This window comes from Astatotilapia calliptera, chromosome 23 (genome assembly GCF_900246225.1).
Source record: "Astatotilapia calliptera chromosome 23, fAstCal1.2, whole genome shotgun sequence".
Classification (NCBI taxonomy): Eukaryota; Metazoa; Chordata; class Actinopteri; order Cichliformes; family Cichlidae; genus Astatotilapia; species Astatotilapia calliptera.
The window spans coordinates 16,106,176-16,131,762 of record NC_039323.1 but is presented as its reverse complement, the minus strand read 5'-3'; the positions used below and the strand labels follow the sequence as shown (position 1 = coordinate 16,131,762).

The 25,587-nt window shown below is 40.0% G+C and overlaps 1 protein-coding gene across 2 annotated transcripts in view; it reads left to right on the top strand.

Moving 5' to 3' along the window:
* Nucleotides 1-25,587, top strand: part of nlgn1 (neuroligin 1) — a 276,978-nt gene that overhangs the window by 106,310 nt on the left and 145,081 nt on the right. For both annotated transcript variants that reach the window (XM_026158032.1, XM_026158031.1), the window contains 2 exons: nt 10,199-10,258; nt 22,721-22,873. In XM_026158032.1, coding sequence (XP_026013817.1) covers nt 10,199-10,258; nt 22,721-22,873 — 213 coding nt within the window. The remainder of the gene's footprint in view (nt 1-10,198; nt 10,259-22,720; nt 22,874-25,587) is intronic.

Below are 25,587 nucleotides of genomic sequence, written 5' to 3'. Positions count from 1 at the left end.
AGGAGAAAGCAAAACAAAAAAGAGAAAATAAATGCAGTGTGAAACAAGTCAAGGTGAGAAGGATATTTAAGTGGGTGTGAAAGCTTTTAGTTCTCCAGAACATTACTTTGTAACTAGTTACAGCTCAGTTGATCTTTCCAGATTTTTATTGCTGGTCTTTCCAATTTTTTTTCAAATTTTCTTTTCTCTAATTATTTTAGAAAAATTGTTTTAACAACTTCAAAGTTTTATGTTCACTGGCACCGGTTCATGTTCTCTTCTCTTATGTTCCTTCTTGTGTCATTTGCAGTAGGTAAACATGTTGCCTGAATTCAATTCTGTGATCAAGTTTATTTCAAGTAAAAATAGTTGGACATATTTTTCTACTGTTGACAACCAAAACTAGGTATGTCTGCATTTTATTACTCATTTGTGTATAGTCACAAAATGTGGACCCACTTCCCTTAAGGTACCATAAAGCAACCCCCTGTAAATTCAATTAGTCGGTTTTGCAATGGCAAATAGTTTAAATCACACGGCACACCACCAAACAAAAATGTAACACAAAGCATATTGATAATTTTTTCCTGCACACCTGGCATGGTGGAATTGGCTTGGTTTGTCCTCAGCATACCCTCTTTTGCTTTCCTCTGACCACTACTCATGCTATGGCCTTCATCTGGGTCAGAATTTTCTCCAGGACCCAGGTCAGATTGACCACTTTTTTTTTCTTCAGATATTTATCTATTGCTATTACGTGTTGTGTCATCTCACAGCATGACTATTATGTAATTTCTTCTTCTGTTTTACTGGCAGTTGGCAACCTATTTAATTAGAGCTGGTAGTTGTACTGCCCTCTAGTGAAAGAGAATTTAACTGTTCTGCCCGTAACTCACGCCGATCACTTAGAGTACTAATCAGGTGGAACTAGATAATCTTCAATGGCACACCTATGTGCTGCGGCACAGTGGTTGGGAAACACTGGTCTAGATTATCTTACATGAAGCATAGAGTAAGTGTGATACCCTCCACTGTACTGAGTAGTTACCCAGTTATCATATGTTAGTGGTAGGTATTACATATGCATATGCTTTTTTCTTAATTTCACATTTACCCTCAATATGGAGAATGTTGTTTGAAAAGTTGGTGCTTGTACCACCTACACATTACTGCAGAACTGTGCACATCCACACAAGCATTTCAGTGATCAGCATTTTTTGCAAAATGCATCGACTTCTTTTATTTTGTTGCCACTGGTATTGCTTCTAATATTCACATTACTGCTACCATAATCTTTCATAGGTCTAAGATTAGTTCCATTTTTTTTCACTTGTGCTGGTAGAGGGAAAAACTGAAAAACTCATGAAATGATGTTAAATCCTGTCTGTCTCTTCTGCCTAATCTTACTTCATATGCTTCAGGCATAGTTCCTGATGATGATATGGAATATTAATGCATCTTCCCCCATGAACAGACTTCCCTTTAGGTTTTCATAATCTTAGGATCTTCTGTGTTTGGACACATTTTCCCATTTGCATCACATATTTCAGTCATTTCCCAGACAGCTCGTACACATTATGTTTCACAGTCATCTGAATAAATGGCAGCTTTATTCTGTTCTCTGATGCACAACTGTTTTGATGGATAGCTTCTTTTTTCTCTCATTATAAGTAAAGTATATATATTTCAAAGCCCAAACACTTCAAATCTAACCATAAAATGTATGGACACTTTTATAGAACAAGCTTATGTACATTGAGAAAAGGATAACAGAATGTAAGATAAGCGCCAGTTTTTATTGGTTATCATTAAAATATTTGACTGAGGAATAGGAAGTCTTTCATCTTTGGTTCAAAGATACCAATGGTGACTGATTGTTGGAATGCAACAATCATTATAACAGTGTTAATATTTCAACAACACTGCAATATTAACCAGTTATAAATATTAACCCAGCTATTGCACTGTGCATGTTAACATTAGGTGCTGAAACGTTAGTAATTACCCGCATCAGTATTCTGTTATCATTAAGTTAGCAGCTAGCGGTTATGGTTATCATGATCCTGTACTTCTGTGATGTTAATAGACAGTCTATGGAGCTTGGAAAGAAAAGCGTCTGGACTTCTTTAAGTTGCTTGCAGACGTTTCACCTCTAATTTGAGAAACTTCTTGAGTTCTAAGGTCAAATGGTGGAGAGTCCCAGACTTAAGCTCTGTGGGAGTATTCCCCCACAAGGGACAATGGACCCCCTAATGATCCTCTACCTAATCACATGAGCCAAGGTGTTAAAACGGGTGTAGGTCACAATCAGCCAGGGTTTCGGGTGAGCTCATTGTGAAACCTAGCCCCATCCTATCATGTGATTTCCTGAGGTCAGATGGCCCAGCATGTGAGTGGGCGTTAAGGGAAGGGGAAGGGATCTTAAAACTGGATTATGGATGGCAGACAGTTGGTGTCGTAAACCCCTGACTCTGTTCAAAGATGGTCACTCACAACATCCCAGTTTACTTCAGCAGCAGCACACTCAGACAGAAACTGGTTCATCCCAAAGACATAACTGTTAAAAACAAACTTAATAATGTGGTGTATGCTGTACATTGTAGTGAGGAATGCCCAGACCTCTACATTTGGAGAGACCAGACAGCCACTTCATAAATGCATGGCACAACATAGAAGAGCCACCTCCACGGGACAAGACTCGGTAGTCCATCTGCATCTAAAGGACAAAGGTCACTCTTTTGAGGATGTCACATTTTGGACAGAGAAGATAGATGGTTTGAAAGAGGAGTGAAAGAAGCCATCTATGTCCACTGTGAGCGACCATTTTGAACAGAGGCGGTGGCACCAACTGTCTGCCATCTATAATCCCGTTTTGAGATCGCTTCCCAGATGCCTTAATGCCCACTCACATCCTGGGCCATCTAACCTCAGAGTGGGGCCAGGTTTTACAATGAGCTCACCCGAAACCTTGGCTGATTGTGACCTACAACCATTTTAACACCTCGGCTTGTGTGATTATGTAGAGGATCATTAGAGGGTCCATTGTCCCTCGTGGGAGGATACTCCCACAGGGCTTAAATCTGGGACTCTCCACCATTTGATCCTAGAACTGAAGAAGCTTCTCGGATGAGAGGTGAAACGTCTTCAAGCAAATCAAAGAAGTCCAGACGCTTTTGTTTCCAAGCTCCTTAGATTACAATCACCTGGATGACTGAGAACCTTCACAGACAAGTTAATAGACAGTTTCAATATAGCGGGATAACATGAATTTGATCTAAAAGGCGATTCTTCCAAAGCCCCAGATTGACCCTGAAAATTTTTTACCAACAACTTGACATGACAGCCTATCTTACCTACTCAAATATATAATATGTATCAAATTATGTGTAGCTGTATCTGTTAGGTGTGGCTGTGTGCAGGCAGGAATAGGACCCAAGGTGCAGACTCCGGAGACAGACGTGAACTCAAAAAAGGCTTTAATTTAATACTCAAAATATAACAAAGCTAAAAAAACTCAAAACAAACTTAACCTGGAGAAATGACAGAACACACAGCTAGGAAAACGGTAGATCGCGACACAGACACTAAGAAACACAGGGCTTAAATACACAGAGGGAGTAATCAGGGAATGAATAACAGGAGGGAGATACAGCTGGGGCAAATCAGAACTGACGAGACAAAAGGAAGCGTAAACTGAACACACTAAGACAGAGACCTTCAAAGTAAAACAGGAAACACATAACATAGACTCACATGCAGGCACTACAGAGGGAACAGAGACGTGGGACCAGGGCAGACACAAACACTGACTGAACACGGGGATATAGGAACTAAGGATACATAGAGACGCGAACTAGACAAGGGGATGCAGGTGATAGGGGAGACAGAGCAACTAAAGAAGACAGAGACATAAGCCATAAGACGGAACTCAAAGAAACCAAAAACTAGAAATTATAAATAATATCGTAAACTCAAAAACCCTGGGTCAACGACCCAGGCATCCTAACAGTATCAAGTTTGAAAGTGAAGTATTGTGACAACTCTACATCCTTAACACAATTACTTTAAAAAGAACTGAATACTGATGGTAAGATAAGATAAGATAAGATAAGATAACTCTTTATTGTCATTGCACAGTCATACATAGTACAGTAGTACAATGAAATTGGAAAAACTGTCCTACGTCGGCACTACATATAACACAACACGACACGATATGACACATCACAACGTAACAAACAACACAACACAGTATATTAACTTAGTATAAAAAAGAAGAATAAGTGTATGTGTATTGCACACTGTTATTATTGCACATTAATTATTATTGCACCTTGTTATAAATATAAATATTATTGTTATCGTTTTAAACATTGTTACCTCCCCCTAAAAAGTCCAGGGAGGTATCCAGTCAGGTCAGCTATTTACATTGATCAGGGCTATTGCCCTGTTGTAAAAGCTGTCCTTGAGTCTATTTGTTCGGGACCTCAGCAGCCTGAACCTCCTGCCAGACGGCAGCAGCTTAAACACCCGGTGTCCTGGGTGTGTGCAGTCCCGTAGGATGCTGCGTGCCCTCTTGAGACAGCGAGTGCTGTACAGGTCCTTCAGGGAGGGAAGAGGATGTCCAATGATTTTTTGGGCCATGTTGATAACCCTCTGGAGTGCCTTTCTGTGTGCTGTGGTGCAGCTGGAGAACCACACACCGATGCAATATGTCAGCACACTTTCAATGGAGCAGCGGTAGAAGACGGTCAGCAGCTCCTTCTTCAGGTCCATTTTTCTGAGGATTCTCAGAAAGTGGAGACGCTGTTGGGCCTTCTTTAAGATCGCAGAGGTGTTAGAGCTCCATTGGAGGTCTGTGTCTATGTGCACACCCAGAAACTTGAAACTGGAGACCCTTTCCACGCACTCCCCGTTGATGCTGACAGGCTGCAGCTCGGACTTCCTCCTTCTGAAGTCAACTACCAGTTCTTTTGTTTTGGTGGTATTGGTGGTATTGAGGTCCAGGTTGTTGTCTGTTGTAGGTCATGGAGAAAAGTCTAGAAACCTCTCAAATGTCTTAAATTTTATTTTAAAGTTCTGTATGTCTATATTTCCATAACACATCATTTTACACACAAGACTACAATAATCCAATGATGAAAATGAATAAATAAATAACTTCAGTTCACACAAAAAAGGACTGCAGGATTTAATATGATCTCTTGAGAAGAAACGAGTAGAAACCAAAAAAGATATTTTTGGACATCAGACTCATTGTATGACACAGTTCTAACATATCTGTAACACACCTCTCTGAGGTTTCACACATTCTGCTTATTTTCATGCTTCCTGAGTGATTCTCCTCATCAGAGAGTTTGTTGAAGTGCATTAAAGTCCCAGTTCTACCTTGGGGATGGATTCTGTATTTATAGTTTACAGCCTGTGGGGATTTTATCCAAGGTCAGTTGTAGATTACCTATTTGGCTCATTGAGCAGCGAGCTCTGTTAGATCCCCTTTTTAATGTGCATCGGTGATTGATTATGCTAGTGTGTTTCTATGCCAGTAGAGGCCTTGACTGATGCATACAGAGAGCAATATATGTATGTGTGGATAGCTCTTGTGCAGAATGTGCAATCGATGCATGGACTCTCCTCACAATAATTACCTCATCCAGAAGAGGGGAAAGCCTGAGGGTTTAGTGTGTGTGTGTGTGTGTGTGTGTGTGTGTGTGTGTGTGTGTGTGTATCTATCATTCTTGCTTCCCAGCTGGCTCTTTGAGTCATGGATTGTTGCAGTGTCAGAGAGCGTGAAACTCCTCTTCATCAGTCTCCAATCAATGCTGTTGGTGGAAGCAGGGAGATATGAGGATAGAAGGGAAAACGATGGACACAGAGAAAAAGACACCACAAACGTCAGAGAAAGGCAGATGATGTAGACTGAGAGACTGAAAATCAAAGTGTAATATTTTGCTCCACTGAATGATGAAGAGGAAAAAGAAAAATGAAATGTGCTGTACGGGGTTCTTTTAGGTATGAAAAGGAAACTCAGTGTCCCTTTCATACTTAAAAGAATTACAGGAACCATAAGAATATAACAGGGGGACCTTGGGTATTTCTCTAGCTTTAACTTGATAAGTGCTAATTTTTAACGACCCACTGACCAAGTTAACTGCACATATCTGTGAATATAATAATTTAAAACATGCTGAGGCCATAAGACACAAGACTTCCAAGTCCTAAACAAAGTCAGACGAACTTCATTGTAAAGGTATTATAGTGAGCTGCTGGGTTGGATAACAGTCTGCACTAATTTACCTAATTAAATGGTAACTGATTGCATATTTCAAATAATTCATAGAGCATTTTTAATCTTTGCCCGGTTTTCTCTGCAGAACTAGTACCAAATTTCTAAATTTCAACTTCTATCTTCAAACTTCTTTCAGTGTGTTTACTGAGGTCCTGTTTGAAGCAATTAAGCTCTTTCCCTCTGAATTACACCTCTTTCACATTTACAGGTCAGCCTGTTAGTCTACCAATCTGTGCTTTTGTTTGAAAAACAAAGGGGGGTATAGTGCAGATATAAGAGAACAGCAATCTGTTAGCATGCAGAAGTAAAGGTGAAGTGATAAGAAGTAGTCACACAATGTAGAAAAAGATAACCTATTTTGAAAGCTGTTATCCCATTGAATCACCATCAGTTGTTATCTATCTTATATTGCCAGTAATTGGCAGGTTCAACCAACTGGTAGGATACTGGTTTGTGTCATTAACTCTTTTAACTACGGTTTTGCTGCACTGCTCCAAAAGACACATGTGCCTAATCACACGTTAGGCCAGTGTTATACTTTCCTTTGCCATATACAAGATGCAAAAGTCTGCTTACACAAAGGTGATGCAAATTTTGTTATCAGAGGGTGAAAGAGACTCGTGGATGTATGCGTGAATTCCAATTTGCTGCGACTCCACAGACCTGTCAGCACCCACACAGCAGACTAAAAGGGCACCAACTGTGAGCCCTTGTAGTCTAGTAGACTACGCACATAAGGACAAATACACCTGTGTTGCGTCTACAGTGGGGATAATCCTAGCTGTAGTGAGTTTTATTTACTTTTTTAATATATATATAAATACCAGGGTGAAAATATACAGGCACATTTTTCTAGATGTCTACATTCCTTTCTTTTTATTGGTGTTAAAATGGATTATAAATGACTTCATGGGTTGCAATAGAAGTACAGTATATTTGGTTGGTTATTATCTATGGTAGGGATTAAAACAAAGGTTATCTGAAAAATGTTTGAAGTGTCACGTTCCTAATCACTGATCAGAGCTGATGCCAGCTGAGACTTCACCAGTATCTCTGCTTCAGTTACCCACACACATATGAAAGCACGCATACACTGGTTCAAAATAGCAGGTGAGGACAGGTCGGTGTCAGGACATTCTTGTCACAGCGACGTTCAGTATTGGCACATGATTGTTGAATGATGTCTCTCTTGTTTTCTCTCTCTCCACATGTGTGTGTGTATGTGTGTGTGATATGACATGTCATGCAGCTGTCTTGCTCTGATCCCAACTAACCCTAAGTCAGAAAAGGTGCTCCTATAAAAGCAGCACATGTGCAATTCAGAGAGCAGTCGCATTGTTTTTGTCTTTTCTTTTTTAAATTCTCATAGGTTTTCCAGTTGCTCACAGCTTTTTAATGTTTTTATTTATTTACTTATTGTCTTTCGATGATACTCATTTCATGTTGATGGTGTTGAGACATATGTAGTATATTCAGTGTACTGTGCCAGTTGAAGTATTTTAACATTCTAAAATGGATAGTTGCTTTGGTTCATGGAGACTTAAGACTAGACTAGATCTGGAAGTTAGGCTTCTACATCCTATAAATATAAATAACACAGATAAAACAACATTTTAAATTTAAATGTCCTCTTGTAGTTTGGATATTTTTCAGTCAAAAACATATAAACACACCACTTTGTTTTGCTAATTTTATATCTATCTATATATAAAAATTAATTGTGTACTTGTCTGTCCGAACATGCATTTAAATTGTAGATGCAACAGTTTGAAAAGTAACTGTAGGCTTGCTGTATATTCAGGTATTAGCACGAAGACATATATCACTCAGCGTCGTGTATGCTGAAAGGTTACCACAGATTTCTCACAACCTTTATGTATTGTTTTGTCAGTGATCTCTCTATGCGGCATACTCTATAAACAGGTGACACATCCCTAGACAGTGGCTGCTTTCTCTTTCTTAGACATTTCCCATTTCCTAAGAAGCGACTTGGTGTCTCGGTGCTTATTCAGCACATTGAAAGCACGAGTCAGCTCTCCCTTATCAAATTGCTTGTCATATTCACAAAAGAGAGCTGGGAGACTGCTGCAGGACACACTGATATGCAGTAAGCCAGCCTCCTTTTTAAAGTCATTGGAAAGAAATCAGTGAGCTTAAAATAAACCAAGATATTATGATGGAGGAATTATTACTCTTGGATATGAGTTACTGGCTAGAACCATCTTAACCATTTAAGTCAGTCATCTGCCATTATGATCTATTTCATAAACATTAACAACAACTCATTTAGTGACATTTCTAGTTTAATATGAGCCATTTATTAGCGTTGACCTTATAAATAGAATAAACTGCTAGATCAGTTTTTAAAAATGGAATTGAAGTATATTTGCATAAAAGTGCCGGCTATTTGCTGCTGTGGTCAATTAAGATAGATTAAAGGACTAAAGTGGTGATTTCCTCATCCACTGATGGCACTTTGAGGCACAACGGGCTCACGTGTTGTCGATGCCATTGCATGTGTGCGCAACTGTATGTGTGTGTGTGTGTGTGTGTGTGTGTGTGTGTGTGTGTGTGTGTGTGTGTGTGTGTGTGGTGGGTTGGGGGAGGACCAGTATGCTACTGATGCTATTCTATGTGTCATGCACCTTGACAGCTTCTGTTATTTTTTGTTAAGACTGCATGTTTCTGATCTTGTTTGGAAGATATATGTATATTCTTTCCTCTCTACGTTTTATTTGTATTTGTGTGTTTGTTTGTTTGTAGGTGTGTAAATACTTTAAGCTAGCATGCATTTTTTTCTCTGTGTATGTAAACAATACTGATATTAAAATGACAAACTGTTGTTTTTATGGAGAAGCATCTAACCACTTCCCTTGACAGACAATTGCCTGATAAACTTAAACACTACACAAACACTCAGGTTGAACAAAAAAAATGTTTAAAGAGTATTTAAAGAATCTACTGAAAAAAAAAGAAAAAAGAAGTTTAATTCAGTACCCTTATTGTATCTGCTCAAAGTGTCAGATGCTTTCATACTTTACTTTTTTTCTTGTATTGATTAAACAAACATACATAATTAATCTCAATATTATTATGCCAGAGCAAAGTCATTATTGTGTTATTGCTCAGTTTGTTTCCTTTAAATAAAACTGATTATTCTAAATTGTATTATGAAAATTACTATGTGTGCTTATTCATGCTTTATGATTTATAGCATGCCTTGGCAAAAGCATGAAAATAAATGGATAAAGAATAACCCAATAATCACTCAAAAAATATATATTTTTTGGGGGGGTCTCCTTTCTTTCTCTCACTGCCTTTAAAATATTGGGATAGTTGATATTCTAAACAGGGATATGTATGGACAGATGTTTGTGTGTGTTGTGACATCAAATCACTTTTAAAATGCATTTGGGGAAGTTGTCACATGATTCTCTAGAGTGCTCTGCTCTTAAAAAAAAACTCTGCTTCTTTTACAGTCTTTGTTTGTTTGTTTTTCTCTTCTATTCTGATCAATTCAGTTGTTACCACAATATCTGATGTGTGTAATTTATGCTACTTTATGCAATGTTTTAAAGTTTATGATCTTGAGACGTTTATCTTTAGTTCAGTCTTCATTTTCAACAGAAAACTAACATTTTTTGCCTCTTTTTTTAAAGTCCCTCTTTTTTTGGTCTTTAACTTCTTAAATGAACTCAAGCAGAGTAAATTCCAACATTAAACAAAGTGGACATTGTGGTAATGTTTGCCCAGTCTGCTTGTCAATGTGAGGATTTTTCTAAAAAGAAAAAAAGAAAAGAAAAGAAAAAAGGGGGCTATAAAATCAGTAATGATTGAAAAAACTTTCTTTCTTTTGAGAGCATCTTTTGAAGACTGTTTGTGTTCTTGATCACCCTGTTTTCCTCCATCTTCTCCTTCTTGGTCCTATAGGTCCCCTTACAAAGAAACACAGTGATGATTTAGGTGATAGTGACCGCACGGACGACGAAGGTATTTTTTCCCCCAATGCCAAACTGATTTGCATGACAAGGGAAATCAAACTTACCCTTTCTCCTACAATTTTTATCTTCTTTGATTTTCTTACATTTCTTGTCCTTTTTTTGAAATTGATGGACATTTTCTTTTTGCTCTTTACTCGTAAACTCTCTTTTTGGGCTGGATGTGTTTTGTCCTCTTCAGCTTGATGTCTAAAATTTACATGTCTTCCACCATTCTTTGATATTAAAACTGTAACATATGTAGATTACCTGCTTGGATTTGCTGTTTCCTTTTCTTTACTTTTCTATGTTGCATCCCACCAGCAGATAGAATAACTATTAACCCTTCAGTCAGCTCTTAACACATTTTTGCATGTTTTTTGTTTTGATTTGCCTCGTTTCTAAATTATGATCATGTTCAAAAGTTTAACCGTTGGCTAACTGGCTTTTTTCTACATTAACAGATCTATTTATGTTTTTGGCATCAAAATAACCTTTGTAAATATGATAAAAATACTAGAAGACATGTTAATATCTTTCTCAGCCCTAGTTGCTGCAAAGACTTGTGGGGTGCAATGCTGGACCAACTTACTACCTATTAATATGTAAAACTTGAATAAATACACTTATTCAGCATTTGCAAGGAACCCACATGACATAGCATTATGTTTAAGGTTTTCACCGATGTCCTCACTGTACATAAACACTTCTATCACTTGGTAATTTCAGTGGAGCAATCATGTTGCTTCTTTGATTGCAGTGAATGCTCACACCGCAGATTGCAATTAAAATTTAGCAAACATCTCTGTGAGACAAAGCTGCTTCTCAGGGGCAAATACCTCACTGGTGGAATTAAATCTCCTGTGAACCAACTCAGCAAAAGGTAAGACAAGGTGAAGTAATTATTGTGGCTTAGCTGATCAGTTTTCAAAGCAGACAAACTTGTAGTTAGAATGTATGTAATATATTATCATTAATATATTTAATTTCCATTAATATTGACTTTGGTAGGTAATTATTGATCCTGGTAATTAAAGACTGACATGTAGATACATGTTTTAATTTAAAGCTCTGGAAAAGTGGACCCTGACGTAAGATTTACTTTATACATTTTTTTCTGTAAATAGTATATCTTTACAGGGTTAAACAGATTCCAATCTGCTGCACTTTAGGTCACTCATTGTAATATAAATAACTATATGGGCTAGTTATATACATTATATATAAAATCTGTGTCTGCATAGGGACAAGATCAAGGATGCTAACCCACAGTTTCCTGCCACAATGTGCTAGTACAGAAAATTATAAAGAGAAGACTCTATAACCATATATAGTAATCAAGACATGCTAGTTAACCCATAAATATGCCTGGTTCTGTCAAACTCACCATGTGTTTGAAAATAAGCAACATTGTTACCTGTTCTGCTCTTATTGCCATGAATTTTCTAAACTCAAATGCAATAAAAATAAATTATTTTGTCCCCATGTACTGCTAATCATTTAAAGCCATTTAATCCTTTAATGCAAGGCGTGTTGTATTGTTTAAAAAAAAAACACTTCAGGGTTCCGGCGAATGTCTTTTGAAAACTGCAATGACTCTTCTTTGTATTGAAATGAGTGGTGTTATGATGCTATGGCATTCCACTTGAAACCCATTAATCTCATCAGTAGAAGAAAGAAGAACCTTTGCTCAATTGCCATAAAATAGGAGATCTTTGAAAAGTCATATTACAAATAAAATGTCTTTGATAAAACCCAGAGATAGTGTCATATCCCCTTGAGACTGCTGCAGTGCAATTCTAATGACAGGCAGAAAGTCTTAATAAAGCACCTCTACTGTATAATGTGATGGAGTAAACAGCAATTACATCCAAGTAAAACTCACAACCATCCAGATCCTTTTGATCTGCATCATCATGCAGTTTTTATGGGAGTTCAAACACACACGCATACACACACACGTCAGTAAGATTATAGAAAGTCACAAAGCTCACACAGATCTATTCAATGAATTCCATGCTAGCTTCAAGTGTTATCTCGATAAAGGATGTGGAGAAGACAAGTAATCCAGTTTAATTTACAGGGAAATATGTTTCAGAATGCCTGCATGGACACGCAGACCCTCACTCTCTTTCAGGGCAACTCCAATCAGTCTGAACTCTCCCTCCCCATTTTACTTTCCACGTAGCTCTAGAGGCTTTGACCTTTGACATAGTGTTGCCTTTTATCTGCCAACTCATTGAGGACATCCCTTCACAACCCCTCCCATCCAGTATCTTGCATTTTATAATCTCTTTATATTCTCTAAAGCTGCTATTTGTAATCCTTTTTGTGCTGGGAATAGAGATGTAAACAGGAAAGCCCAGAGAACTTGTTAGAAGCTTCTGTTTCAACATCAAATATTGCTGGAATAGTTAAGAGTCAGAATGTGGAAGTGAAGCTGTTTCAAACTGTGGCATCTACTTATGGAGGCTCTAAGTATTACATGTTATTACCTGTGAAAGATTAACCTCCAGGGATATAGTATAGATTAGAGTGTTAGGGGCCCAGAGATGTTGCTAATACCATGTAGACAATCTTGGAGTAAAAGAAAAGATCATAACAGTATCAACGACTGTAGGAGGAAGCCGGAGTACACAGGGAGAACTTGCAGACTCCACAATGAAAGAGGTGAATGGTCCAGATGGTGGAATCGAACTCAGGACCTTCTTGCTATGAAGCATCAGTGCTTACCACTGTGCTCCCCTTCTTTAGTTCTGTGGATTTAAATTCATACAAGATGGTAATTTTCCTTTGGCTTCAGGTCAGGGAAGCGGGTTGTCACTATTGATAGTGCTTAGATGCTGAGACTAGCTTAGAACACCTGGCCTTCTTGAAAATCTTGGGTGGGGTGCTGCAAGCATCCCTCCGAAGGCACTCTTGTCTACTAGGTACTTCAGTGCTCACATGGATAATGATAATGTAACCCCAAGAGTAGTTCTGTTTCTAGAGTTCAGTGCCGATCATGGATAGTCCATAACGGAAACTATGTTTGACCATGATTGTGTCCAAAGTGCACTTGGCAACAGGAAATGTTGCCAAGTTTGGTTGGATTCTGGAGGTAGCTGATCAATGCTGGAAAAAAAAAGGACATGGCTCTGTCAAATCCATACTGGCAAACTTTGGGAGAAGTCTGATGAGGCCAGGGAACAAGACTTTCAGTCGACTTCAAATCAATTCTGGCAAACCGTCAGGTATATATGGTTGGGTTGGCGTGCTGACGTCAACTGAGGACACAAGAAATAGAAGCAGTGTTTGTGTGATGCATATGACTTCCATCACTAGGTGTGAAGTCACTGAGGTAGAGATGGCTGAGCTTTCCCTAGACTCCATTCAGACTCTGGATGTTGTGGAAATGAATTGGCAAAGTGTAGTGGTGGAGAACGCATTTAAGCACTTCCCTTGTCCTCTGGAGCGTGGTGGTGCGGGGGCTGTCATTGTTGGCTATTTAGTCCACGTAGAGCAGTAGTAATAGTTTGTTTTTCATTGCTCGCAAGAAGTTGTACTCATTTCCCTTAGGTATGGGGCTCCACCAGGTCTGGCTCTTGTCATCGATTCTGTTTGTGATTTTAATGGACAATGTTTCTAGATTCAGGCAAGGGGAGGACAGTTTCAGGTATGGTAGCCTCAGGATCTTATCTTGGATTTTTGCTGTTGATGTGGTGCTCTTGGCTTCACTGGTTGATGGACTCTAGCTTTCACAGCCATGGTTTGCAACCAAGTATTGAGCAGCTAGGATGACAGTTAGTACCCCAAAGTCTGGTTCTCATCAGAAAATGAAGGCATACCCACTTGGGGCAATGATCCACCATCCCAAATAGAGAAGTTTAGGTATCTTTGGGTTTTGGTCATGAGTGAGGGAAGAAGGGAGTGGGAGACAGTCAAATGGATTGATGTAACACCCTGCAATAATGGGGTAAATATAGAGCTTAATTCAAAAGTGTGACCTTACTACTTGAGCTATGTTTTACATTTTTACCCTTACGTATGGCCGCAAGCTCTGGGTAGTGACTAAAAAAGTGATACACAGATAGAAGTTGTGGAAATGGACATTATTGAAAAGGTTCCCTGGCCTCAACCTTAGAGATATTGACCTTAATCATTGGAAAGGAGCACAGGGTAGAGCTGCCAACTGGATGTCCAACTGATAGAAGACCCTGAAACAGAACCAGGACAGCGTTTATTGTAGATTTAAATGTTAGTTGATTTGGGAATGATCAATGTTTGTACTGCATATTATAATTTAGCTGAAATATGGTTTTCTAATTATAATAAAATGATTGGTCACTGTTAATACATGGTAGATTTAAATAAATATATCTAAATCTCTTCATCATACATCTCTACATTGATGCCTTCTTAACCATGTTAGTGAAGAAGTTTTTATGAACAGTTTTCACTGAATACATTTTATTAGGCAGCCTTTGAATCAGTTTTTAGCACTTGGCCTCATTTTTTTTCTTGCTGGCCTTACCAGGATTCCTGTGTCTTTATTCCCTGCAGCAAAAAGCTAGAGCTAAAGAAAAAAAAAACAACCCTTTTCTTCTTGTGACTGTTGTTGGTTTGATAAGTCCTCTACACTGGCAAAGGGAGAGGATACCAAAGTTTTTGCAACAGCCTGGGGGCCTCTCTTAGGGTTTGCCCAGAGAAATCTAAAGCACCTGAATCTCTTTGATCATAACCTCATCCTCAAGGAAGCAATGATCTACTCCATGCTGGCATGGCACCTCTCCTCTGACAAACCCTCCCTGACCCATACTCATCCCAGGGAAGATTGAGTGGTAGAATCACTACATGATTGCATCTTATTTTCACTCATCTTAGAGCAAGCTTTCATCTTTCTGCTCACTGTGAAATACACAAACCCACACACACAGACACACAGAAAAGAGAGAGAGGACAGTTGAATTTTCCTGCCTGATTCTAGACACATTCATTGAAAATTAAGTTACAGGAATCAATATTAACTACTGATTACAATAATCACACATGTATTTTCTAGTTCAATAATCACCTCAAATACAATTTATTCACTGATGGAAAGTGGTGGGTGGTAGAAAGTGTTGAAATATGCTGAATAAATTGATAAGTAAGGGGAATGAATGGAGAGGCTGGGATTTACAAGATTTTTTTGGCTCTGAATGCTGCACTTGGCAGCCAATGTAGGTTGCCAGGAAGCCATACTGAGAGCAAGCTGGATAGCATAAACTTAAAACCTTAATATATAATATGTTGAGTATACACTGGGAGTTGCTTTAGTCAGTAAATCCAGGTAAATTCAGGTAAATCCATCAATGTTCGAGCGTCGCTGTGGCAATTTTATCCTAACCTCACCTCATTACCGCTGACCTTCAGCAAAGAACAAAAAAGCCACACTGGATTTATATCACTTCAGCAGAATTTAATTTCTATTTTCAAGTAACACTTGAGAGGACTCATAAAAATACAAGTGACTCTAATAATACACAGCTTCCATTCTCAAAAATTATGATTTTTATCATAACTCTTTCCTTATCATTTTGTTTACAAACCCATGTTAACAATTACAATTAATGCTATTCATGTTTTTTATTATATAAAGCCCATTGGATTTCACTGTAATTTGCGGTAGTTGTAATCATCTACATCATCTTCATTTGTTGTTCATAGCCATGATGTTGGCATCATCTCTACCATCTTCACTGTTGTTGCCATTATCAAAATTCAAGCCATTCTTTTCCCCAGAATTTCAAATATTGCAGTTTTTTTTCAGCACATATTTGGCACAGATGCTTTGAACCACAAGCTGTGGCGGTGTTATTAGACACTAAGAGTGAATGGTCCTGTTTGACAAAATCTCCAAAAGGAAGCAGAAGGGGCGGTATCATCAATCACAATACTGTCAACCAGGAAACTTCACTTTGTCCTGTTTCAGAAGTTTGTTTGTTTTTTTTCATTCACTATATTTTAGTTTATACACCAAAATTACCAATTTAGTTTAAAAAAAGATAATAGTTTGGGTCAAAATATTTGCAATTTGGATTACATTTTAAAAAAACATGCTTGTTGAAAAACAGCCCTTTTGTTCCAACTAGTCAAAAATTCACAGGTTGGAAGTTGCACGTTACCTGGCCCCACTGCTGTTTTCGTAACATGATGTTGACTACATCATAACTGCCACCACAGTAACATTAATATTAGCATAATTGTTGCAATATTGTCCTTTAGTAACATCATTGTCTTGATCATAGCTATTGTCTGTTATACTTGTCCTCATTGCCATCAATGTAATAGGTAGCTATCATGATTTTTTAGCATGGTTGTTATTTGTCACTGAGATCATTTGCACCATAATAGTTTTCAGTATCATTACTATCAACACCATTAGCAATGTAATAGTTAATCGCTTTCATAGTTAGCTATTGCCGTCATCAAAACCATCTTGGGTGACACCAGCAAAAAGTATTTTTATTTCCATGATTGTCACCACTATCAAGTACATTACCATTACTGTCACTATCATGGTTGACATCATTGACATCATTGTCTAACTCATTGCAATCACCATTTAACATTCCCACAGCTGATTCCACTATATATCCAGTATTAATTGCCATTATCCTCATCTCTGTCATCATCAAGGCTGTCAGTTAATTATCACTACTGCCACTGTCATGCCAACATGACTATCAGCATTATCATTACCATTGCATAACCACCATCATAAACAGAATCATATCATCACAATTACCCAGTTCATTCATTCTTATTATATGCTCGGTTTGTCTCCCCTCCTCTCCTTTTGTTAGGTTGCACATATATCTGGACTGTACAGCACCAGCACACATACGCACTTGCCATAATCTCCTGACCTTTTTTGTCAGGAGTTTCTGGAAGTGTTCCAGAGGAGAGTTATGATGTGTCGGTACATTGTGGCCAGTGCCTGCTGCGACAGAGGGAGCTGAATAGCTTAAAAAAAACAAAACTGTAAAAGGACAGAGACTGTGGAGTGATGTAATGGTCTCTGCACTCAGGGAAACAGAAGAAAAGACAAACATAATACAAAGACATGCATTCAGAGAGAATTTTACCAGAGCCAACCTACCTTTTCTTTAATCCCAATTCCTTTTCTGTGTAAGGTCATTCTGACTAATAAAAAAAAAAAAAAAAACACCCAGCACGCCCCTGCGGGCGGTTTATCCTTCAAGCTCGGGTCCTCTACCAGAGGCCTGGGAGCTTGAGGGTCCTGCGCAGTATCTTAGCTGTTCCCAGGACTGCGCTCTTCTGGACAGAGATCTCCGATGTTGTTCCCGGGATCTGCTGGAGCCACTCGCCTAGCTTGGGAGTCACCGCACCTAGTGCTCCAATTACCACGGGGACCACCGTTACCTTCACCCTCCACATCCTCTCGAGCTCTTCTCTGAGCCCTTGGTATTTCTCCAGCTTCTCGTGTTCCTTCTTCCTGATATTGCTGTCATTCGGAACCGCTACATCGATCACTACGGCCGTCTTCTTCTGTTTGTCTACCACCACTATGTCCGGTTGGATAGCCACCACCATTTTGTCCGTCTGTATCTGGAAGTCCCACAGGATCTTAGCTCGGTCATTCTCCACCACCCTTGGGGGCGTCTCCCATTTTGACTTCGGGACTTCCAGATTATACTCGTTACAGATGTTCCTGTACACTATGCCGGCCACTTGGTTATGGCGTTCCATGTATGCCTTGCCTGCTAGCATCTTGCACCCTGCTGTTATGTGCTGGATTGTCTCTGGGGCATCTTTACACAGCCTGCACCTGGGGTCTTGCCTGGTGTGATAGACCCCAGCCTCTATGGATCTTGTGCTCAGAGCTTGTTCTTGTGCTGCCATGATTAGTGCCTCTGTGCTGTCTTTCAGTCCAGCTTTGTCCAGCCACTGGTAGGATTTCTGGATATCAGCCACCTCCTCTATCTGCCGGTGGTACATACCGTGCAGGGGCCTGTCCTTCCATGATGGTTCCTCGTCTCCCTCCTCTTTCTTGGGTTTCTGCTGCCTGAGGTATTCACTGAGCACTCGGTCAGTTGGGGCCATCTTCCCAATGTATTCTTGGATGTTCGTTGTCTCATCCTGGACTGTAGTGCTGACACTCACCAGTCCCCAGCCCCCTTCCTTCCGCTTAGCGTACAGCCTCAGGGTGCTGGACTTGGGGTGAAACCCTCCATGCATGGTAAGGAGCTTTCTTGTCTTTATGTCAGTGGCTTCTATCTCCTCCTTTGGCCAGCCTATTATCCCAGCAGGGTACCTGATCACGGGCAGGGCGTACGTGTTGATGGCCCGGATCTTGTTCTTACCATTCAGCTGACTCCTCAGGACTTGCCTGACCCTCTGCAACTTGGTGGTTGCAGCCTTTTCTAGCGGCCTCTTCATGGTTCCCATTCGCCTGCGGGATCCCCAGGTACTTGTAACTGTCCTCTATGTCTGCAATGTTGCCTTCTGGTAGTTCAATCCCCTCAGTTCTGACTACCTTCCCTCTCTTTGTTACCATTCGACTACACTTCTCCAGTCCGAATGACATTCCAATGTCATTGCTGTATAGCCTGGTAGTGTGGATCAGTGAATCGATGTCTCGTTCACTCTTGGCATACAGCTTGATGTCATCCATGTACAGGAGGTGGCTGACAACTGCTTCGTTCCGTAGTCGGTATCCATAGCCAGTCTTGTTAATGATCTCACTGAGGGGGTTCAGGCCTATGCAGAACAGCAGTGGGGACAGAGCATCTCCTTGGTAGATCCCGCACTTGATGGTGACTTGTGCTATGGGCTTGGAGTTGGCCTCTAGTGTTGTACACCACATCCCCATTGAGTTCCTGATGAAGGCTCTTAGGGTCCCATTGATCTTGTACAATTCTAAGCATTCCAGTATCCAGCTGTGGGGCATTGAGTCATAGGCCTTCTTGTAATCAATCCAGGCAGTGCACAGGTTGGTCAGTCTGGTCTTGCAGTCTCGGCTGACTGTTCTGTCTACCAGTAGCTGGTGTTTTTGCGCCTCTGGTATTCTTGCCAATCCCTTTCTGTGTCCCGCTCATGTATTGACCCATGTGCCTGTTCATCTTAGCCGATATGATGCCTGACAGGAGCTTCCATGTAGTACTGAGGCAGGTTATTGGTCGGAAGTTGGAGGGGACCGGTCCCTTCTTGGGGTCCTTGGGGATCAGGACCGTCCGACCTTCGGTTAGCCATTCCGGGTGTCTCTCGTTAACTAGCAGCTGGTTCATTTGTGCTGCCAGAAGCTCGTGGAGTGCAGTCAGCTTCTTTAGCCAGTAGGCGTGAACCATGTCGGGCCCTGGTGCTGTCCAACTCTTCATACTGGAGACCCTTTCTTGGATGTTGGCCACTGTGATGGTTACTGGACCCTGTTCAGGGAGGTCGCTGTGGTCTGCCCTCAGATCCACTAGCCACTGAGCATTGCCGTTATGGGCTGCGTCCTTCTCCCATATGCCCTTCCAGTATTGCTCCGTCTCCAGCCTTTGTGGTGCTGTTCTCTTATTATTATTGTTCCCTTGCCACTGAGAGTACACCTTTGCCTATCTCTCTGGTGTACCTCCTCAAGCGGCTGGGCAAGGCTATGAGTCTTTGCTTGGCAGTTTCCAAGGCCTCAGGTATGGACAGCTTGCTGTATTTCTTATGCACCTTCTTTGTCGCACCTTTCTGCAACTCCATTAGTTGGCTGACCTCCCTCCGTGCTACTTTGATCTTGCCCTCTAGCCTCCTTCTCCATGGAGGGTACTGCCCCTTGTGGCTGTTCAACTTGTAGCCAAGCATCTCACTGATCACTGCTGCCGTATTGTAGATCAGCTTGTTAGTGTCGGTAATCGTGGTTGTAGGTATCGTCCGTAGTGCTGCATTAACATCATCTAGCAGACCTTCTGAGGGTACTTCACGTAATCTTGGTAACCGACTACGGGGGATACAGGTTTCAAGCTTGGCGATGATCCTATTTTTCAGGTCAGTTCCTCTCGCACTCAACGATCCTTCTCCTATCGCACTTGGGGCTATGTACCCAATCTCGGGTGGGGGTGATGATATCTCCCCCCTGACCTGGCGTCCTGACTCCTCCTTGCCATAGCATTTGTGTTGTACCTCGTCAATCTCTAGCTGTGAGAGCGGTCCCTTCTTTCGAATGTTGGAACACTGAGCTACTAGTTGTTTCGCCGTCATTGTGGATGTTGGATATCGAAGAATCCATAGGTCCCGCATCCTATTCATGTAGCCCCTTCCGCCGGGGTTACTTGCGTAGTAGCATTCCAACAATGCCCTGTTTTTGTATTATTATTGTATTATTATTGCAGAACACAATGCATAATCTAGGAAGAATACTACAAATAAATTAAGTTATAAATAATACAAAGTGCCCTGTAATATATATATATATACATATATATATATATATATATATATATATATATATATATATATATATATACATATATATATATATATATATATATATATATATATATATATATATATATATATATATATATATATATATATATATATATATGAAGACCCCAGGTGCAGGCTGTGTAAAGATGCCCCAGAGACAATCCAGCACATAACAGCAGGGTGCAAGATGCTAGCAGGCAAGGCATACATGGAACGCCATAACCAAGTGGCCGGCATAGTGTACAGGAACATCTGTGCCGAGTACAACCTGGAAGTCCCGAGGTCAAAATGGGAGATGCCCCCAAGGGTGGTGGAGAATGACCGAGCTAAGATCCTGTGGGACTTCCAGATACAGACGGACAAAATGGTGGTGGCTAACCAACCGGACATAGTGGTGGTAGACAAACAGAAGAAGACGGCCATAGTGATCGATGTAGCGGTTCCGAATGACAGCAATATCAGGAAGAAGGAACACGAGAAGCTGGAGAAATACCAAGGGCTCAGAGAAGAGCTCGAGAGGATGTGGAGGGTGAAGGAAACAGGGGTCCCCGTGGTAATCGGAGCACTAGGTGCGGTGACTCCCAAGCTAGGCGAGTGGCTCCAGCAGATCCCGGGAACAACATCGGAAATCTCTGTCCAGAAGAGCGCAATCCTGGGAACAGCTAAGATACTGCGCAGGACCTCAAGCTCCCAGGCCTCTGGTAGAGGACCCGAGCTTGTAGGATAAACCGCCCGCAGGGGCGTGCTGGGTGTTTTATATATATATATATATATATTAGAGAGAGAGAGAGAGAGAGAGAGAGAGAGAGAGAGAGAGATCTATAGATAGATATAGATATAGATCTATATCTCTATATATAGAGAGATATAGATATAGTCCTAAATTTTAGTTAAAAAAGGAGCAATAATGTTAAAATGATGCTGATGCATTGCATTTATAGGGGCACCTACAAACTATTTTCATATCAGTCTTTTAGTGTCAAGAAGTTCCATCAAAATGTGTGTTTTTCTTGAGGTTTCTAATTTGCCACTCCTCTGGTTTAGAAAAGTATCAAAAAATATTGACAGAATCTGTCTTTTGTTTTCTTGGTTGGTTTACTTTTAATTCCCCGCACACTCTCTCATCTCTCTCTGGACCTGATCCCTCACTATAAAACATCATTAGGATAAATGATGTGTACTGCTACATGTACTGATAGAAACAGTTAAGAAACAACATGAAAAGGCTTATCACTGAAAAACGAGATGAAAGTGGAACCTTGTTTTGAACATGGGCTCTCACATGTTGTTAGATCTCCTGGGCCATACCTTACATTTGCCAGGTGCAAGTACACATACTTCTTTTTTACATTAATAGATTCTCACTACTCAAAATGATTAAATCTGCTTTAAATCACGCTATTTATTTTAAAAGACAAGCTTAGTTAGTTTTTACATCTATCAGTCTGTGCTTATATGCATTCATATTCACAAAGTCAAGGTAAGCTTTTCACTGCAGTTGAAAAAAAAAAGGATGTACTACTTTACTGAAGTAAAATTATGTCCCAATAAAACAAAGCTTTTTCATAAAGTTGTCAAACCTCATGTGCTCTTAAATTAAATTAAATTAAATTAAAATTTATCCCATGTTATTCTCTGAAGTTCCTCAGTATAGTGGGACATTTCAGATTGCCATTCTGGCATTTTGGACAGTCCATTGCCTGAAGGAAAATACAACTCATTAAATTAAACACATCAAATATCGTTTTTCCTTTACATGCATATGGAATTTAGATACATTGATAAACAAATTAAACAGTATATCTCAATAACAACAGTCATATAGTGCTTTCATATTGACAAAATATTTTGATGCCTAAAACTGACAAGGTCTCTATGTTGAAAGCCAATGTGCCAAAAAGGTTGGCGAAAGCCCCCTACAAATGAAAGTTTTGAAAGTGAATCCCTGACCGTCGCTTTCAATATGTCATCTAACCAGTCCTTCTGCCTCTTCCACCTTCTCCTTTTCACCCCCCCACCCCCCCTCCTCTAGACATTAGGGAGAGTGGAAGCCCCAAACCAGTGATGGTTTTCATCCATGGGGGCTCCTACATGGAAGGAACTGGGAATATGTTTGATGGCAGTATCCTGGCCAGCTATGGGAACGTGATTGTCATCACTTTAAACTACAGACTTGGCGTCCTAGGTAAGGATCCTGCAATGAGTGACCATTATTGCTGTCATGTTGTGTCGTTTCTGTTCTTCCTTTATTTATGCCTTTTGTCATGTTGAGTCTATTACGTTAGCCTTAAAAAGACGAAGACCAGGGATATCTTTATTTCTTTCTTTTCCTTTCTTTCTGCCTTCCTTTCTTTTTTTGGTCTGTACATTGTTCTGGCTCAAACTGGTATTTCTTGCTAATATCTGGTCTCATTTCTTTGTTGATTGATTGCGATATTTCCAAAGACTGAATTTGAGCTTTCTATGAGATGATTGCTTTTCATTCTTCCTTGACTTTGACGCTAAAGTAGGCAGGTGACAGGCATAGTAGTACAAAATGTTTGTGCCATCCCTTTTCTGATCCTTTGCTCATCTACGTATTTGTTTAAAGTGACATGTTGATTGCATCTCTGCATAGTTTGAACGTGGTTATCACTCTGCTGTACATCTCTTGCCTCCTTTCATATATAGTTAGTACAATGGATTTTCAGTCCCTCTTGTTTCTGGATATCTCAGTTTTCTGTCTCCCCTGTCTTATTTTTTCTCATCAGAGTAATTCCTAATTCCTTTTCCCTTCTTTTAGATGTCACTGCCACATGATAGAAACAAAGGTGTGCTGAATGAGATTATGCTGTCATGGAATGGACCGCTTTCATTTAAATGCTCTTTTGGTTTATGGGGTTTTCACCCGGTGTGATCAACGGATAGCAGAATAAAGACACAGGGCAATATCCGCCTTTCACTCAAATATATATTAAAAAAAGTTTTCTTGGCATGTGTGTGAGTGTGCGTGCATGTACAGCTATGTGTTTGTGTGTGTCAGGGTGTATTTAGCGAATTAATATAAATGCTCACATAATATTCTTTGTGAAGAGCTGAAACACAATATCAGTGAAATATTAGTGTGATCTGCAGGTGGTCTGCATCATCTCTGTAATCTCAAAATTATTCCCTCTGATATTTTACATTAGTTATATTTTAATGGGAAATACTAAGACTGGCTGAAAAACCTGTTGCTTTCTTACAGATGTCCTAATGATACCCAAAGATCAACAGTGGTACTAAAATTCTTGACAGCTAGAAGTCAGATAATTAATATACATATATGAATATTTAAAAAAAAGATCTAGTGATTAGATATGCAGCCTTCCTATCCACCCTAAAGTTTAGCTTCATTGCAGACTATTACAGTTTGTAGAGACACCATGTGTATAAAGTGCACATACTCTACATACACTAAAAAACTGAACTCCACACTCCAAAACCTGCTGTTCAAAGCTGAAATCTTGGATTTCCCTGTTATGAATAAACTGGCGTAGCCAATTCAAACTCTGTTTGCAAATAACATTTAAAGCTTTAGATTATAGTTATAAAGCATTATGGAAATTACATAAGCAGCTGAAGTGTACAACCACTTCCAAACATCAAAAGCTTGAGAAAGGATAAAAAAGGCACGTATGGTGAGAGTAATCCAGCCAAAAATCAGTCAGTTACATTTTAGAACATTTAAAATTATTTTAAAAGTGGTGAAATCCTCAGTCCCTTAGGCATTCCCTCCTTCTCATTCTTTTCTGTTTTTTTTCCCTCCGTTCCCCACTCGCCCCTTTTTCATGTGCAAGCTCTTAACTGCTCCAAGCCTCATAGTGTTGAGGGAAAGTGTATTCCTGCTGGTTAACATGAGGCACTGCTGTTTGCTCTCAGATTAAACTCTGTGTGTTTGTGTTTACCCCCCTGGCAATGGGCAAAAGTGTGCAGCTTTACCTTACCCAACCTTCTAGTGGGCTGTGTGTGTTTGTGTGTGTCTGTGTGTGAATGACAGTAGATATAGGACTCATAATCAGTGGGCTTGTGGGCTTTCCATTCAGTTATCCAGTATAATTGAGTACAAGTTCTGTGTTGGACTCTAAGTTGTTTTTCTTTCTCACTGTTAAGAGTCAGAGCCCACACGGCTCTGACATTTATATGGGAGTTCTTCCTCTCCGAGGTCACCAAGTGCTTTTTCAAAAGGGGGACGCAGTAATATTGCAGGGCCTTAAGGTTACATTATATAGTACCTTGATATTACTGTTGCTGTAAACTGTGAACTGGATATATTAATAAACTGAATTGAATGTTAATGTTTCATTGGTCCAGACATGATGTATATGTATTATCAGCCTCTTTAATTAAAGTCAGCCGACCACATGTTCGTAATATGAATAAACCCGTATATTAGGTATGATAACTAAACATGTGTTTGGTTTAACATTTGGTATGGGGGAAAAAAGCTCTTTATTAGAGAATGAATACAGGAGTTAATGAAAGATATTACACATCTCAAAAATTAAGAAGGACTAGGAAACAATGTTTGTTTAAACCTTTTATACCTACTAACATTTACCAGGCTCTCAGCATTATTATTATGTTCTCTAGTTAGCCAGTTGGCCAATGTTGGCTAAAGTGTGGGACTGACCTATACGGACGATCGTGGCTCAAGAGTTGGGAGTTTGCCTTGTAATTGGAAGGTTGCTGGTTCGAGCCCCGGCTTGGACAGTCTCCGTCGTTGTGTCTTTGGGCAAGACACTTCACCTGTTGCGTACTGGTGGTGGTCAGAGGGCTCGGTGGCGCCAGTGTCCGGCAGCCTCGCCTCTGTCAGTGCGCCCCAGGGTGGCTGTGGCTGCAATGTAGCCAGTATGTGAATGTGTGTGTGAATGGGTGGCT